Source organism: Oryzias latipes, chromosome 11, assembly GCF_002234675.1.
Source record: "Oryzias latipes chromosome 11, ASM223467v1".
In the NCBI taxonomy this organism is placed as follows: Eukaryota; Metazoa; Chordata; class Actinopteri; order Beloniformes; family Adrianichthyidae; genus Oryzias; species Oryzias latipes.
This window is the reverse complement of record NC_019869.2, coordinates 7,206,230-7,223,585: the sequence shown is the minus strand read 5'-3', so window position 1 is coordinate 7,223,585 and position 17,356 is coordinate 7,206,230. Positions and strand designations below refer to the sequence as shown.

The 17,356-nt window shown below is 40.3% G+C and overlaps 2 protein-coding genes across 2 annotated transcripts; both read right to left on the bottom strand.

The window, feature by feature from the left end:
* Window positions 1–85: 85 nt before the first annotated feature.
* Window positions 86–6,210, bottom strand: sf3b4 (splicing factor 3b subunit 4). The gene is made up of 6 exons (XM_023959648.1): window positions 6,117–6,210; window positions 5,397–5,525; window positions 4,760–5,311; window positions 4,122–4,280; window positions 3,776–3,931; window positions 86–422 (listed from the first exon to the last, which is right to left on the bottom strand). Exons 1-6 carry the CDS (start codon window positions 6,148–6,150, stop codon window positions 253–255), a joined length of 1,200 nt encoding a protein of 399 aa, XP_023815416.1. The 5' UTR covers window positions 6,151–6,210; the 3' UTR covers window positions 86–252.
* A 116-nt stretch (window positions 6,211–6,326) lies between these two features.
* Window positions 6,327–16,502, bottom strand: lix1l (limb and CNS expressed 1 like). Its single transcript, XM_023959866.1, has 6 exons — window positions 15,896–16,502; window positions 13,046–13,209; window positions 12,828–12,968; window positions 12,432–12,527; window positions 10,810–10,887; window positions 6,327–10,115 (listed from the first exon to the last, which is right to left on the bottom strand). The coding sequence occupies exons 1-6, from the start codon at window positions 16,224–16,226 to the stop codon at window positions 9,864–9,866; spliced, it is 1,062 nt and encodes a 353-aa protein (XP_023815634.1). The 5' UTR covers window positions 16,227–16,502; the 3' UTR covers window positions 6,327–9,863.
* Window positions 16,503–17,356: the final 854 nt, after the last annotated feature.

Sequence of the window (17,356 nt, the reverse complement as noted above, 5' to 3'; positions counted from 1 at the left end):
CATACATAAAATATCAAACATTTTATAAATTGTGCTGCAAACAGCTGCAACTTGTTACAATAAAACATCATAATAAACAAATAAATAGGAAAAAACCGTATTAAAAGTTTTATTGGGCAAAGGTTTGACTGTACAATTGAGCAAAAACAAACTGAAGGTTCAGTTACATCCATGTTTAAAACTAAAGCGAGGAAATGTTAACACTTTTTCTAAAGAAACAAACGAAAGCCAGTTTTTGCTAAGCAGTTCAGGTTATGGTGGCATTGGTGCCCTCATCGGAGGGGCAACTGGAGGTCTGGGGGGCATTGGCGGCCTCTGCATTCCAAAAGGAGGTGGACGAGGAGGACCGGGTGGAGCAGCACCGTAGCCGGGGGGAGGCATGGGGGGAGGAGGGCCTCTCATACCAGGAGGCACCGGGGGACCTGAGAGACACAGAGAGGGTCACATCATGGAATCAAATGTGAGAAAGCACCAGTAGTCTTCTGCATTTTCCTCAGGATTCAAGTGGAGTTCTCAGCTGAAACCACCTGCTACATAATGTACAGGTGAAGTCCTGTCTATGTGGTTTTCTTGGGAGTTTATGTTTGAATGAATAGCAGTGGACGTTTTACTACATTGGCAGGAGACTCTTGGACTACAAATATGGCTACCTGGGGACTTCCTGCCGCCCAGGCGAAAAACTGATTATTACGAGGAAAGGGGGGTGAAGGAGAGAGACACGTGCTGTTGAAGATTCCGGAGACGTCGGAGAGGAGTCCAACCGCGTCGATGGAAGCTACGGGGATTTTATTTCTGCAATGGGGTGAGACCCCCACATGCATGGAATGACTGAAAACCCCATCAACTGTGAATGAGCCACGTGGGTTCATCCTACGGATGGAACTTCGTCGCCCTGCGAGTCACTTGGATTCCTTTTATGTGGAGGGTGGAGGATGCCAAGGAGAGGCGGTGAATATGAACTATCGGGTGAAGCTCTTGTGGGGTTAAGTAACCAAGACTGTTTAGAGAACTTGAGGCATATTGTTTGTTTTGTAGTACTTTGATAGACTGACGGGTGTTACAACAGGTCAAGGACAAAATCCTGGGGACCAGTCATGTGATTATTCCATCCACTGCAGTGAGGACAGTAAAGGACAGAAGATTGGAGAAACCCAAAAGCCTCTATATAGACGACTCCAGGCACAAGACTGGGATTAAGTCTCACGCTCAGCAAAAGGACATAAACCTTTTTTTCTTTTAGAAAAACTATTCAACTATTTTGTTACAGTTGTGGGGTTTAGGTGCTCTGCTTTCTGCATTATTTTTTTTATATAAATACACATTTGTTAAAATATCCAGTGGCTAAATGTTCTTATTCCTAATGATCAATATATCCCATATTTCTTAAAAGAAAAGATTCTCAGTTTAAAACCATTTTCTGGTGTAAAAAAGCATCAACTGTCATCACTGAATTTACTTTTCCATGAATAATTCCTAAAAATGTTTAAAAATAAATAAACTGCAGTTTTTATCTGAGGATGTAGAATACGGAGCGTACGTGAAAACACAGAGACAACAAATCAGCAGCTAACTCACTTATTTTTATTCGATTTCCGATCCCCCCATACTTTAGGAAAGCAATAAGTACAAACGGCAGACAACGTAAAGCAAATTTTGCTTTTATTTAATCAAACGCAAGACAAATGTAACCCCCATTTCTGGGATGAATCCTAAATAAATGAACACACTCTTGGAATCAAAGTCCCAGTTGTGTTTTCAGTCACACTTTGTAGTCTAGACTAAAGTAGACAAACATTCACCTTGACAGTAGCACCTTTTTCTAGAGGATTAACAAAACAGCTCATATCTGGGGTCTAAGGTTTTAATCAAATTTTTAAACCCCGTCTTCTCCACGGTATATATGGGTACCGTCATGTCTTTGGCGATATGCAAAGCCATCACTTCAGTGATGAAGCAGCAGGGGTCGCGGTCAACCGCCAACCCCCCCGCCCGGCGCCGCCGAACACAAAATCCTTCGGCGGCAGCGGCAGAAATGAATACCGGTACAAGTAATAATTACAACCCAGTATTCTTTATTAACAAATAACATTAACAACTAACTACTACCTATCTAACTAATGAACTAACTATATAGGTTTTGTAGAATGACTGTGTGTGTGTCTGTGGCAGTAAACCCAGACCAGTTCCAAACAACAGATCATTTTATTCCTTTCTTGGGAACAAACTTCCCACTCTCACCGGTAGCCATGTTGTCGCTTGTTGTTCCGTGTGAGCTATGATGTTGTTGTTTGTCGTTTGCCTTACTGCCCGTAACAAAAATTTCGAATCGATTCAATCGATTTTTCGCCCAGGCCGAAGTCAAACTAAAGCCGTAGGTCATTAGGTCACTGTACTGATTTTAGTCACAGTTGAAAAAGAAATGAGACCAAAGTTTGGAACAGATTATGTTTGAAGGGTTCCTTTAGATCATGTGTCAAACTCAAGGCCCGGGGGCCAAATGTGGCCCTCCATGTCATTTTATGTGGCCCGCGAGATCATAAAAGTTTTTAATTTCTTAAAATAAAATAAAAAAAATGGTGTAGACAGGGCAACTATACATTAGGACTTAAACACTGTCCATATAACCTAACCTGACAGAATCAAATTTAAAAGGATTTATGCTGGAAAAACAAGCAAACATGTTTTCTATGCAACTGTAATTGTCACTTTAAAAATTTATAGTAAATAATGAGTTATTTAACATTAAGGAGTAGTTACATTTATTTTTCATTACATTTAGTTACATGTATAAGTTATATCTGGCCCTTTGAGGACAGCCGCTATGCAGATGTGGCCCTCGGTGTAAATGAGTATGACACCCATGCTTTAGATGGATCCGAATTAGCATCTCATTTATTAAGTAAAAAAGTTAAGTATTTTTAGAGCAGCTAAAATAATTGAATCCACTGCAGTAAAGTAAGAAGGACTTTTTAAACTTTATACATCTCTGACCACATGTCAGCCACTCCTCTTTCAAAATACTCATCCACATCCCTGCTGTAAAACCATTTACTGCTTTAAAACTAGCAAATCTGTCCAGGGATGTGCGGAGCTGAATCGCGTGAATCGGATTTTATTTCCGGATCAGAGAACTTATATGTCTTGTATTCTAATTATGATCAAAAACGACTATGCTAAAAGTCTGCAGGGGTGTCAACATGAAGTAGGGATTCTCGCCAGGACGGACAGGCGACGTACCAGAACTCCTAGAGAAGAATTAGCTTATCTAAATCTACAACTAGATGTTTAAATAGTCCAGCAGACGGGCCTCATCCAGATAGAACTGGGGGACAGCTAGGGGCGCGAGACGAGGTCCACGGCCAAGCTGCACTATTTTTACTCGATTGTTCAAACTTATTCACTGAAGTGCTCTGTTTAAGTCTAAAATGATCAAATCAAAACTAAAAACCAAACGACTCTGAATCTGATCAGGATATCCTTAATTCAGCTGACAATAATTCATTAGCAAGTTTAGTTTGAAAAGGTAGGTATTTGTTTGAAGTTTTACTTTATCAACAACTCAAATATTAGGATGCTACAAGCACAGGTGATTTCATAAATGTAAGTCAGTGACTGAGATGATTGGCGGACCTGGTTCCTTACCAAACCCCCATTACATCACTTTCAGAGCGTCTCTGCCAAATCCTGCCAACTCTGACACTTCCTTCAACGCCGTTTTTCCTTTCAGGTGTTTTTTCTATTTGACAGAGACATGAAGAGGCGTCATAACACTCACCCATGGGGGGTCCATATGGTGCTCTGGGCGGCATGCCCATAGGCGGGGGTGGGGGGAGGTTGGGGGGCGGGGCGCGTTGGGATGATCCTGGTGGAGCAGGAGGAGGTGGAACCATGCCAGGCGGAGCGGGAGGGTGCATGGGCATCTGAGGCATACCTGAGTGACAGAAACGGATCAAACTGGAGGTGGCGGGAAGAAAAACTAGATACTAAAACGAGAACAGGCTTTGACTTTCAGATGTTTATGCGGATGCCAAACAAAGTAAACGCGGCTCTGAGGCTCAAAACCTCTGTATTTCCTCCGACAGAAAGACAAAAACCACTCTTAAGAAGTCACAATGTCTCACCTGGATGCATACTTCCAGGCGGGAAGGGTGGTGGTCCACCTGGACCGCCAATACCCTGTGGGCCACCTGCTGATGGAGGCATCCCCATGCCATGGGCCATGGAAGGAGGGAGTGATCCGGGGGGAGGAACAGGGGGAAAGGCACCAGGAGGTGGCAGACCTGCACACACAAATCAACACAATCTACTTGAAGGACTTGTGGGTACATTTGTTTGTATTTTTGCAGCTAATTGCTAATTTGTATCTGTAAAAACACTTGTTTAGGCTAACACAAAACACAAGTCCCACACTGATCATCCTTTGATCTTTTTTCAAAGCGGTCTTTTATGAAAATGATGATGGTGATGATGCCATTTTTAGCCAAAATCAAAAGATCCTGTGTTGTTTTCTAGAACATAGTTTCTGCGGAATGGCAGTAGTTATGTAAAACTACAGAAAAATCCTTTTTTTTTGTCTGCTTCAGATTTAAATCCAGTTTTTAATTTTTGCAGTTTGCAGTCAAATGCAAGTTTGAGCTACATTTTCTTTGTCTCTATCATCAGAAAAATGCCACAAAAATACATCAAAAAGACAATGTTCATAAAAGCGAGTCTTTAAAAAAACAAAACTATTTTCACATAAATGTGACGTAACACCCACCTCCCATGCCCGGAATACCCATTCCAGCTCCTAGTGTGGTCAGGACCGGGGTGGGAAGAGAGGGAGGTGGTGGGGCATCAGCGAACAGCTGGTGGGGCCTGTCCGCCTGGGACAGCGGATTCTGCGCCGCCAGGAGTCGCTCTGCGGCGGAGCCGTGGCGCTCCCCTTTAGAATCTTTCTTGAAGGCGTACGACACAGTGATGGGCCGGTTACAGAGGTACTGGCCATTCATGGCCTCGATGGCGGCATCAGAAGCATCAAAACTGGCAAAGTTGATAAAAGCGTAACCCTTGGAGTTGCCGGTGTCTGGGTCTCTCATGATCTTTGGTGTTTGGAGAATCACACCGAAGGCACTGAATGTGTCGTAGAGCAGTTTCTCATCGATTTCTGGGTCCAGGTTACCGATGAAGATGTTCGCACCCACATCCAGGTTTTTGTTGTGTGCCGAGGCCTTATTGACTCGAATGGGTTTTCCATAGAGCTTGATCATATTCATTATTTTAATAGCATAATCAGCATCCTCTTCGCTGAGGAATTCCACAAAGCCATAACCTAAATAAAGAAAAACAATTTTGTAAAGATAATTTTCTAAGAAGATAATTGTTCAATCTTGTTGACCAACTGAAAGTGCACTCACCCTGATGTTGACCCGTGACCCTGTCTTTGGGCATGTGCGTGTTTACCACAGGACCAGCCTGCAGGAAGAGTTCCCATAGCAACGGCTCCGACACTTTCTCATCCAACCCACCGACATACACCGTGGCATCTGGACAGACAAGAGCAGGCTTGGTGAGTAAAACACTACAAAGGTTTCCACTTTCTGACACAAGTTAATGAATACGAATTACAAAAAGAAATGACCATATTTATGTTCACTTAAAGTTTCATTAGTTCTTTTTAAAACCATTGTTGAAACTGTGAAAAATTTAATGATCATGCTGCCTGGTAAGAATAAAATGAGGTCAATGAACTGAAGTTAAATTATGAAAGAAGTTGCAGTTGTTTAGTATTAGTTCCTGGCATAAAATATTGCTTTTTCTCTTTCTATTTATAGATTTGCAACAATGGAAATGAGTATACGTTTTTTCACAGCTTAATGCTTATATAAAAGGACGTGCATCTAAAGTGCAAATTCGATAAACGATTAATTGGGAGAATGGCTTTATTAGCTACAAGCTAGGCTAAAGCCGCTTCACTCCATGTGTTTACCCGGTTTCAACAGAAGAATATTAGCTAATTTTAGGATCCATATTCGCTCTATGAGGAAAAATGTGCCCTTGTTGGGTGTTACTACACATTACATACATTTATGCACGGCTAAATGTCAAAAGAAATGGGTAATAATTCCGTAAATTACCTTGGTTTCTTTCAGAAATTGGTCCCGCGGCCATGTTGAATGACCAACGCACCAGAAGCGTTCATGTAGGAAGCTCCGCCTCTTCCTGTTCAGCAAACCGGAAGTTATAATATAAAATGAACTCCTCTTTCAAAAAATAAAATACAATATCTTTGCTTCGTTTTAGATTATTTTTTTAATAGCATCGAACAATAAAAACACAAGACCAGATAAAGTTCAAAACTTTGTACGGACCAATTTATTACATATTTATATACATTTTTATATAAATCTACTAAAAGTATAAACATGGAATACAAATTGTTCATACAAAATACAATTTGGGCATAATAAAACCATTTTTATAAAACAATACTGTATCAAAATAAAATAAAAAAGCATGTCATGCAACAAAGTTCAAAACACAAAAAGCCAATGTTTTCATTTTATAAATGCATATATAAAAATGGGTTAAAAAAGCCTTGATCAATAATAACATAAGTGAAATGCATTTGTGTACAGAGCTGAGACTTTTACATTAAAAAAAAATGAACATTAAGAGCTAAAAATGGCTGCTCATTTAGAAAAGTAAGAAACAAAAAGGACACACATAGGTCAAAGTCTCCAAAAGCTTAATAAAAAAGATGTTCAGATCATTTTTTGATGGCTCTTATGATATTGCAATCATTGTTTCTAAAAATAATAATAATAATAATCAAACGAAAAGAAAAAGGAAAAAAGTCTTTTGACTAATCCAACTTGAGTCACAGACTTAGCAGAAAAAAACAAATTTTTATTTCAGTCAAACTGTTCATTCCTTTTAAGTCTCATTAGAAATCTTTCAAATGTTTCAAGTAACTGAGCAAATTACAGATCCATTATGTAAGAAGTGTAAAGGCCAAAAAGTTTTAATTAAGATGTTTTTGAAAGGTTTTACAATCAAATACTACCTATTTTCTTAAAGTTGTATCAACATAACACAATTCCAAATGGTAGACTTTAATCTCAGTCTTTTGGATAATTTTCTGTTATTTTATGTTGCCAATTCCTAAACTTTTATTGTGCTGCACAAATGCCAGCCCTCCTGCTGTTTAATTTGCCTAAATCCAGACTGATCTTTTAAGTAGAGACAGTCCAATAAACTGCATTCACAAGCGTCTTCAAAAGACCACCGGATCAACTGCCTTCATGTTTATAGGGTGCCTAACTATAAAGATTTTTACTTTTCAACAAGTGTTATGAGGTTGTATTTTATTTTCTCAATGTAAAGTTGTGGTATCTCAAACCAAAAAAGGAAAAGCAGCTCAGAAACTTTCCAAACTCCTTTTTCTAACCTTCTTATTGTACCTCTAACCAACACTGAATCCTGATCCATCTACATTTCAAACACAATCCATACCAGAGCAGCATTGTAGGTCCTTCTGTCGGTGACACAGAGCATACATTCGGCTGCTGGTGTTCTCACCACATACAATGAAGTCTACAATAGACAAAAGGAACATGATGACAGATTACCATCTAATTCTTGTTAAACCTGAGCAGCTGCTGCAGGCATCAGTAAAGCCTTAGTCCTGCGTTCACCTGTACGGTTAAAACTGTACGGCTGTTTTTAGGTTGTCCAGGACCATGGAGGGTTGTAGAGAAGGACGTCGTGAAAGGGAATGTACTATTATTATGGGTGTTGTAGGAGTTTAGTGAAGTTACACATACATGACATGTAGGTGGTGCGTCATACGGTGCCCTAACGCTGCACTCTTGTCATGAGCAAGTTGCGAATACTAGCTCTTTATTGACTGCACACAAATGCTGCACACACGGTGTACACGGGATAAGTACCATATTTTCTGCACTATGTGGTGGACCTAAAAGCATCAATATTTTTTTTCAAAATAGGGCCTTCTATTGATTCTGGTAGCGATTATTGATGTCGAAGCAATTTTGATAGGTACGCGGCACTCTGTCAAAATATTTGGTTATGGTTTAGTGTGAATATGCTAACGCAGCTAACATGTAGCGGTTTTGGTGCGTTTCTAACAAGGTTGGGAGTTAGCGTAGTCACAGTAATGTCTGTTTTAGCGGTTTCAGTCTGTTTTTTATGTGTTGAAAACAACGTTGCGTGTTATTGTAATGGGAATAACTCTTTTAATGTGGCTAATGTGTATCGAGTTACGAACGTCTTGAGTCTGACAGATTGACGGCCTTATCTCTGACTTTTTTGTCTTCGGTGCGCCTTATATATTGCAAAAGTTCGAAAACAGACCATTCATTACCGGTGCGCCCTATACTGCGGAAAATACAATAAGTGCGGTAGGATGCCAGTACAATGCTTACCGTACATCTTCCAATAGTGGCCGGTCTTTAATTGACGCCAATCTAAATAAACGCCGGTCCTAACAGGTGCTCTTAACTTTAAGTCGCCAATAGTGGGTGAGCTCCTGTAAGCCGTATGACCTGCCTGCACCTCACCTACGTCACTCTTCCTAAGGTCGTGTCACACAGCCACTACTTACTTTTGCGCATATTGGATAAAAGAAAATTGGTCATACGTTAACCTACATGGAAAAAGAGAGAAAAGTCGTGGTCTTTATGTGACATTTTCACAGATGTATCACAAATGAACCACGTTAAAACCACAGAAGAAGTACGGATAAACCACCAAAGAACACGTAAATCAACGTCGAACATGAAACGTCCGCGATTATGGCACTGTTAATATGGAATTCATTAGTGATTTGTGTGTCATTTACGGAATTTTAACGTGTTATGTACCCCCGTGTACGCTGTATTAAAGCTATCCATCGGTGGTTCGTGCGTGAAAACGTGGAATAGTCGTGCAAAGCCACACATCTGCGTGTGCCTCTCGCAGATTAACAAATAATTGTGAATGAATATCTTAAAACATGCGTGAACTGCGTAATTCTCATCCAACCTAAAATTTTGAATAGCTCAAAACTGAATTCAGGTAAAGACCTGTCGGCTGAAACCCTCAGTGGACATCTGCACACATCGACGAGTCACGAACGCAAAAACTTCTGAATTACATATATGACGCACGAATCACAGAATACCGATATTTCATAAAATGTGCAAACTGTATGTAGTGGCTGTGTGACACGGCCTTTACCCTCATGTGTTCACTGCAACTTGTTGGCCCCACTATGCACATAGAAAAATGGAATCAACATTTTCTTTCTGCGGGATCACCGACTGGTCTAAGATCTTAAAATAACATGCAGGTCACCTGCAGGTTTGCCCCTTTTTCCCCCGCAGACAGCCCATATCCATCCGTAAGGGCAATTCTGACTAAGGAATAATCTGTTTACATATTTTGCTAATATTTAAAACACTCTTAATAAAGTTTAAAAAGTTGAATTTTTTCAAATACACGAAACTTATAATAAAAAAAATTGTTGGATATTATTTTTGGTGTGGGCAGGCTCTAATCCTAGTTTTACAAACAACGGTTTATCCTCATAAAAATGCAACAGCCACAATATCTATAAGGAATGATGCGGTTAACTAATCCTTCCTGCTTCCTTTCTGTGTTTTATAGGTCACATTATGTCCCTTAAATCCAGACAGTAAAACTTGGTTTCCTTAAGTTTCCTCTCAGTAAATAGGATGGTAGCCTGTGTGTCAGTCACATTTTGCTTTATGGACTAAGAAGTGAAAGTCTGATCAGCTGCTCTTTTCAACCAAAGGTTAGACAGTGATCAGTGGTTACCCAGAATCCTATGGTGTGGTGAAGGTGTGCTTTTCTGTGAAGCCTTAGTGTGAGGGAAGAGTGGCAGCATTGGCAGTGCTGAGCTGCCCCACCGCCAGCATGAGGATGTCTTTCTTTTCTTTGTAAAATCGCAGTTCTCTGCCCGCCAGCCTGGCGTCCTCCAGCTCTCGCTCAGTGGACGCCAGCTCCTGCGCGATGGTGCCCGCCATGCTCTGCTCCCGGTTCACCCAGTCGGCTGCCATCTGAGTGCGCATGTCGTCATCCAGAGCCCGGTGGGAGTAGTGAGCCAGCACCTCCTGGACGTTCAATCACACAATAAGTCAGGACTTTGCGGTTCATCATATTTGATATATAAATGAAGCCCATCACCCGCCTTAAAGACCCACTCTGATGAAAATGGTGTTCTTGTGACATTTGTCTGATGGTGGAGGACATAAATAAACTCATCTAAGCTTAAAATGACATTTCTGAGTATTTCTTTATTTAAATCGTCGCGGGAGCAGACGAAAAAATGCATTTTCAAAAGAGCATATTTGTGACAAAGAAACTACGCTGGGTGGGCCACAAGTTCCCTGCTTTGCCCCAAAATGGGGAGGGGAGGCGGGTTGTTCCGCACCAACAGCCCAGAGGCAAATTTCTAATGAATTAGTGTTGCTCTGCAGACACTATGACCTAGAAAACATCACAGGGTTTTTTTTTTTTATTCGGGCTAAACATGTTTTGACAATAGATCTAAACTTTAAAAGCTGGTGTAAAAAATATGTAAATAAATAAAACAATATAGTGGGAAGAAATTTTCAGACCATTTCCAGAAAGAACCTAAAAGGTTCTTTCTGGAAATGGTCTTTAGACTATTTACTTTCCTCTTTCCTAAAGTCTTTCTGGTGAGCGTCTAAAGTAAAGAGCAAATGAAGATGTGTTTTGTTTGCAGTGAAAGTGAACCTGCTTTGAAAAATAAAAGTAAAATCCCGGTGTTTTGTGCTCCAATACCTGTCGGGAACACTGCCGCTCTCTCATGGCTTTGAGGCTTCCGTTCCAGTGCAGCAGCTGGAAAACGGTCATCAGCTCCTGCAAAGCCACAAAATTGAGGAAAATGTCAAATTCAGCAAAGGAACTGAAAGGAACTATTTGATTAGGTATGGGTTTATAGTTTTGGTTGATTTGTTTAAGGTATTTAGGTTTTGTGTTGACATTATTAACATGTCAAATAACTGAACAAAATGATGGTAAATGGTTTGCATTTACTGTCAAGGAGAAAAATGATGAGGGTCCATCATAATGAGGCTTTTTACCCTTTTAATTCCAGAAAATCTGCAGAAGCAGGATGATCTTATTTGGCACAGGGGGAATTTTATTTTGAAAGGAACTTGTATAGTTAAAGAATTTAAAATTGTTACAAATAGCTAAATAAAATAGTTATTTTATCATTGTAAATTTTTAAAATCTACATTTTATAAAACAAAAAACATTTTAAAACGTGTATTTTTATAAAGGCTTTTGGTCAGTAAGAAACAGGACCAAATGGCTCTTTCAGAGTTGAAGGTTAGAAACCCCTGGAATAACAACACATTGTAGTTTCTTTTTGCGTTGTTTCAATCAACCGATCAATCCCTCTATTTGTAGATGCACCTTTCATCGACATGCGTAGAAAGCAGGCTGGGTCACATAAGAGACATGAATAAATATAGGTTAAAACAATAAAAAGTCATAAAACACCATATATTTAAAGCAACAATAACCACAATACAAACTTAAAATGGAAGGAATCGCTGCGGTTAATTGTTTGAGACGGCAATGTATGGATCAAAACATAGGAAGGGTGAAAAGTACAAACCATAAAACAGCCCAATAAATAAATACCCGTATTTTCCGGACTATAAGTCGCCCTTTTTTTCATAGTTTGGCAAGGGGTGTGACTTATACTCCGCAGCGACTTATATTAGAAATAAATTGAAATAAATACATTGTTAACCCTCCTGTTGTGTTCATTTGTGAGGAACAGAGATGATGTTCCTGGGTCAATTTGATGAATGAGGTATGTGTTAAGTGTTAAGAGTATGTTTAGTGACTCAGAGAATCAGCAAACGTTTTTTTACAGTAAGATCTTGAAGGCTAAAAACATAATATTCTATTTTCCAATGATTTCATGGATTCAGAAATGTAATAAAAATGACAACTGTTTCTAAAAATACAGGATGAAAACAGAGTATTACTTGGCCAATGATGTTTCATGAAAGGAATAAATAAATAAGTTTGAGAAAGAATTACTGTGAAATTATGAGATAAACAGTCTGCTATGATTCTGTCATATGAGGTTGTGCAAGTTATTAGTTCTTGGTCTCAGATTTTGTCAAATAAATTTCCCGTCAAAACGCGACTTATAGTCCAGTGCGACTTATCTGTGTTTTTTTCTACTTTATAATGCATTTTTGGGCTGGTGCGACTTATACTCCGGAGCGACTTATAGTCTGGAAAATACAGTAATATAATTCAATGAATTATGCAAAGTTAAAAAGATGAGTCTTTGATTTACATTTAAAAATCGCATTAACAACATCAACAAAAGCTAGAGTTTTCCGTTGATATTAAACACTAAATGGTTTTTTTCTCACCTGGAACTCCAGCATGGACTTTCCTTTGTTGGACTCGAGCATGAAGCGAAAGGCTCCAATCCCTGTGTTGGGATTGTCAGCCTCCTCTCTGTTTCCCTGGAAACAGCAATCAGACGGACATCCCAAAACTGCGCTGGTTTCACAATAAAAGCTTCAGTCACAATGGTGCGATGGTAATTTACTATTTTTTTCTTGCTAAAAACTAACGGTTAGTTGTTTAGGTTTTGTATTTCTAAACCCACATGTTGAACACATTATACAGAAGTTTATGTAAATCACAGGCAAAAATCTTTCATTTCGACTCATTCAATTATTTTTTATCCGTAATAAATGTAATGAAAGAGTTCAATCGTACACGTGTGTCATCAGTACGTCCTATAAATGTTTCCGACTCACATTAAAGGAGGTCAGGGCTTCGCTCACGCTCTTCTCAATGAAGTCGTCTGTAATCCGACGGGATGGATGCTCGTTAAAAACGGAGTTCATCAGGGCAATCTTGGCAGCACTGCGCCTGGCTTCAGCTTTAGTTGGACAAAACTGGCAGACACAATTAAACACATAAAGTTTGTAAGGGAAACACCTATAGTACAAATACTCATATCAGTGTTTTGTACCTGGAAACTTCCAAAGCAGCTTCCACCCGGTAGGCTAACATAGCAGACATAGGGGGGGCTGTTGGAAGGAACCATTTCATAAACGACCAGGGCGCCGTTCCGCAAGTCTGCTCCTCTGGTCTGCTTCATTTGCCAGAACTCCTGCAACGCCTCCACCACGTTTACTGAAGAACACAGACAGTGAAGGTGCAGAATGAAGCCATACCCCATTTGTAACAATCATATCTGTCCAATACTAGAGGCACTCAGCTCTGATCTGCCTGCTCAGCTGTTGGACAGGACAAGTTAAAAGGAAAAAAAAGAAAAATTTACTTTTTTTGTACTCTTTTTAAAATTCTGTTTTATAGGAGTTGTAATTTGTGAATTATAATACAAAGATAAAATATTTCACAATAAAAGAACTCTAAAAGCACTCAAATTCTGAGCCCTTTTATTTTTATTCACCTCTCGAGTCCAAATCATATTTTTGCTTACATCAAGAAAATAAAAAGCAAACCATTTTATATTTTTCCTGACCATTTTTTGTAAAAATTGAACTTAGAAAAATAAGTTTAATTTCATACAAAGTTTGTTTTCATGAGCAATCAGGACTTTAAAAGCTGAAATAAGTCAAGGGTAAAGGACAAATCAATACTCCAACAATACTCTAACAATACAAATTAAACATAATATATTTAATTTGGATTTTCAAAATAAAAGAATGTATTCAAATGCCTAATTTCCGCTTTATTTATTAAGTATAAATTATAAATCCTAAAGCTAAGTCGGGGTTTACACTAAAGCAGTCATGTTTTCAGACATGTTGCTTTGTGAACTGTAGGACAAAGGAAAAAAAAAAACTTTTACACAAAGTTGAACAAATATTGTCCATGAAACTATGCAGATACTTTCCTTTTTGGAATGGAGAGGCCATCAAAACGCCAAAATAAAAGCTGTTTCAGTGTTCAGGGGGCGAACTAAAGCATGTTCCAGTTGTCATACTGGGGTATCTCCAGGCAGGAGGCCAGTCTAACCACTGACTAAACTTTGAAATTGTCGCAATGTAGTCATGAAGAAAAAAAGGATTCGACAAACCCAGATGTGCACGGCTAACAGAGAAGCCTGATTGGTCCCTGCACACAACACGTCTCCATGGCTGCACAATTTTGTGGTTTTGTTCTTTTGACACGACTCCATCCAACACCTGGAAAAAACTTCCAAATGTGAGGCCTGCATGCAGCTGCTCAGCCGTTTCATGTTCCCACTTAAAAACCACTTAAAGTTGGCCGAGCCCAGGAGGGATATTATTCACACGCAAAAAAAAAACAAAAAAACTCAGACATGAGGTCAAGAGGTGAAGCCAAGAAAATGTTGATAGAGTGTTTATAGCTGTGTTGCTCCAAAAGTTTGAACCAAATTTTTCTGGTGACACTTTTTGTGCATCTTTAGTCATCAAAATGGCTAACTGATGTTTTTCGCATGTTTTTGTGGCATTTTTCTGATGATGGAGGACACAGATGAAGAAAATAAAGCTTAAAATTGCATTTTTTTTTAAAGTATTCCTTTATTCAAATCTCTGTAATTCAGGAAAAAAATGCTGTTTGACAAAGAGTTTATTTGTTTCGTAGAAAATGTGGTGGTTAGTCCACAGCACAGCTCTCAGCAATAGGAAAGGGGGCGGGGTTGCTCTTCTACGCCAACAGTCAAACTCAGAGGTAAATTTCTAATGAACTACTGGCACTCTGCAGAAACTATGTTGTAGAAAACGACACCGGGATGCCATAACAGTCTCTGAGTCGAACATTCCTGTTGGAGGATAAAAGGAGTGAAAGACATTTTCCAGATCATTGGGATTTCTCTTGGATCTGTTTGGAGCCTCGTCCATAGTTTGTTTATTTCTTCCCATTTCCTCTCTCTTAGATTGGTTGCAACAGAAAAATGTAAAAAAAAAAAAAAACACAGACATCAAAGACTTTACTTCAGAGACCCACTCCAATCGTCTTTTTATCTATTATAGAAACGTTCCCAGTGGGGTTTTAATAAGGATTATGCAGTTTTTGGCCAAACTAGGACAGTTTCTGCAGAGCAGAAGGAGTTCAGTAGAAATTCACCCCCTTTCCCATCATCCATCTGTTTACACAGTCCAGCTAGCTTACAGCCACTCACATCCCTAACCTAACAAGAGAATGGTGAGCGATGTCAGAGCTGTAATCCAGCCGGAGCCAGATGCCAGCTCCTGGAAAACAAAGATGTTTGTGCTTCTGTCAGAATGGAGAGGGGAGAATTTTTTCATCAGCTCCTGCTTCACAATGATTAGAATAAAGAAATACTCAAAAATGCAACTTTAAGCTAAATTTTCTTCATACATGTCATCTGTCACGGAAAAAAACCGCCACAAGAACATGTTAAAAACACCATTTTCATTGAAGCGTGTCTTTAAATAAAACCTAACAAAAGTCACTAAAACTTAACATTTAAAGAAACTAATTAGAGCAACACAAAATGTGAGCTAAGCCTATTAATGCCTTTTTTTTTACTTAAGTAGCCTAAATAAGATAAAGCAGGGATGAGGTTGTTAGTGCAAACAGGGACAATCTATTCCAAATAAATCCTATTAGTGGAAAATGTGGTTTAACTACTAAATTCAAGCTTTACAGACACACAGGAAACTACTTTACTCCAGAGATGAGGTAAATAAATTAGGGTTTTTTTTAAAGTTACACTAAAATCAAGTTTTTTCGTCTTTGTTTAGAAGAGGTTTGGTAATTTTCTCCTTGTTTCAAACAAATGGCGCAGCTCCAAGTGGCTTTTTTCGCCCAAAACGCGCGTGGACTGCCTGAGTGAGTGAGTGACCGAGTGGACGCGCGTTACCTCTGCCGTAACCCTGCGTGTGCTTGGCGAAGCTGCGGACCACCGCCTCCACCGCCTCCTTCAGCACGGCGGGGTTCCCCGGGTTGCAGTGGCCACTCGCCCCCGGCCCCAGCCCGGCCGCCACCCCGCCGTACAGGCTGTGGAGCTGCAGCGGCGGCGGCGGCGGCGGAGGCCCCGACGACGCTGACAGGGTCGCCGCGGGGACGAGCGGCGCGATGGGGACGGTGACCCCCGGCCGCAGGGAGGAGCGCAGGCTGCCCGAGCCGAAGAAGCCGATCCCCGGCTGGAGCCTCTGGCTGCGGAGGCTGTCCGGGATGACGTTGGATTCCATTGTCCGGACGTAACGTCTGCTGGAGCGCGGGTCAGCAGCGGGGGGAAACGGCAGCGACCAACCCGACGGCAGCCTCCGAAAAGTCCTCCGGAGAAACAAAGGCTTCGGGGTCCTTCGTCGGTCACCCTCGAAATGTAGTTATCGAGGCGGAGTGGAGACGCGCCGCTGCCGCTGCGGATCCTCACTCTGGATTAGGCTGGGGGATTGTCAGTCAAATGATGCCTTCAGGGACCCCTCGGACATTGACTCTCAGGCACCACCTAAAACCACTCAACACTGTTTTTTGCGGTTTTTCGCGCTTTGTGTGTTTGTAAAATGTAGAAACTTGATCGCCAATTCCTTTTTATTATTTTGTGCACACTTTTCATACAACAAAGTATTTGTATTTAATTTCTACACACATGGAAACGCTAGTTTTGACCCACTCCAATGAAAATCGTGTTTTTCTTGTTTTTGTGGCATTTTCCCCACAATGAGGGACATATATAAAGAAAATTAAGCTCAAAATTGCATTTCTGAGCATCTCTTTATTCGAGTCGTTGGTAATCAGGAGCAAATGAAAATGCAGTTTGGAAAGTTCATCTGTATGATGTAGAAAACATGCCGGGCGGGGCCACAAGCTTTCCAACATCCTTGTTTTCCTCATCTAAGATGGCATCTGCTTCAGAACTGCACATCTGGATAGCTCCAATTCCTCACCATTTTTGTCGCACCGGCAATGTGAGGTTGGGGTTGTGAGGGGCTGTAAGGTCGCAGAAGAACGTGCAAACAGATGGATGATGGGAAGTGGGGCACCAACTACCCAGAGACAAATTTCTAATGAACTCCTGCTGCTCTGCAGAAACTAAGTCCTAGAAAACGACAGATTTTTTTTTGGCTAAAAACTGCATTTATTTTTCATGCTCAGCCTGTTCTCCAATGTTTAGGTGCAGCGGATAAGTGTGTGTGTGTGTGTGTGGGGGGGGGGGGGGGGGGTCAGAGGTGAATAAGGGTTAAGTTATTAAGTTATTGTTCTTTTTTTGTTTATCTTTTGTGTTTAGCACTTTGTCTCACATTGTGTAATAAAGATTTTACATGAATAAAGATTGATTTGACTTGATTTCATCATAATAAAAAGAACACTGAGAATG

Coding starts and splice junctions, on each gene's coding strand:
- lix1l (XM_023959866.1), bottom strand. CDS start 16,226: ATGGAATCCAACGTCATCCCGGACAGCCTCCGCAGCCAGAGGCTCCAG. Junction 12,969..13,045: donor GCTGCTTTGGAAGTTTCCAG/GTACAAAACACT, acceptor TGTGTCTGCCAG/TTTTGTCCAACTAAAGCTGA. Junction 10,888..12,431: donor AGTCCATGCTGGAGTTCCAG/GTGAGAAAAAAA, acceptor GTGGCTTTGCAG/GAGCTGATGACCGTTTTCCA.
- sf3b4 (XM_023959648.1), bottom strand. CDS start 6,150: ATGGCCGCGGGACCAATTTCTGAAAGAAACCAAG. Junction 5,526..6,116: donor AATTTCTGAAAGAAACCAAG/GTAATTTACGGA, acceptor TTGTCTGTCCAG/ATGCCACGGTGTATGTCGGT. Junction 3,932..4,121: donor GCCTGGAAGTATGCATCCAG/GTGAGACATTGT, acceptor TCTGTCACTCAG/GTATGCCTCAGATGCCCATG.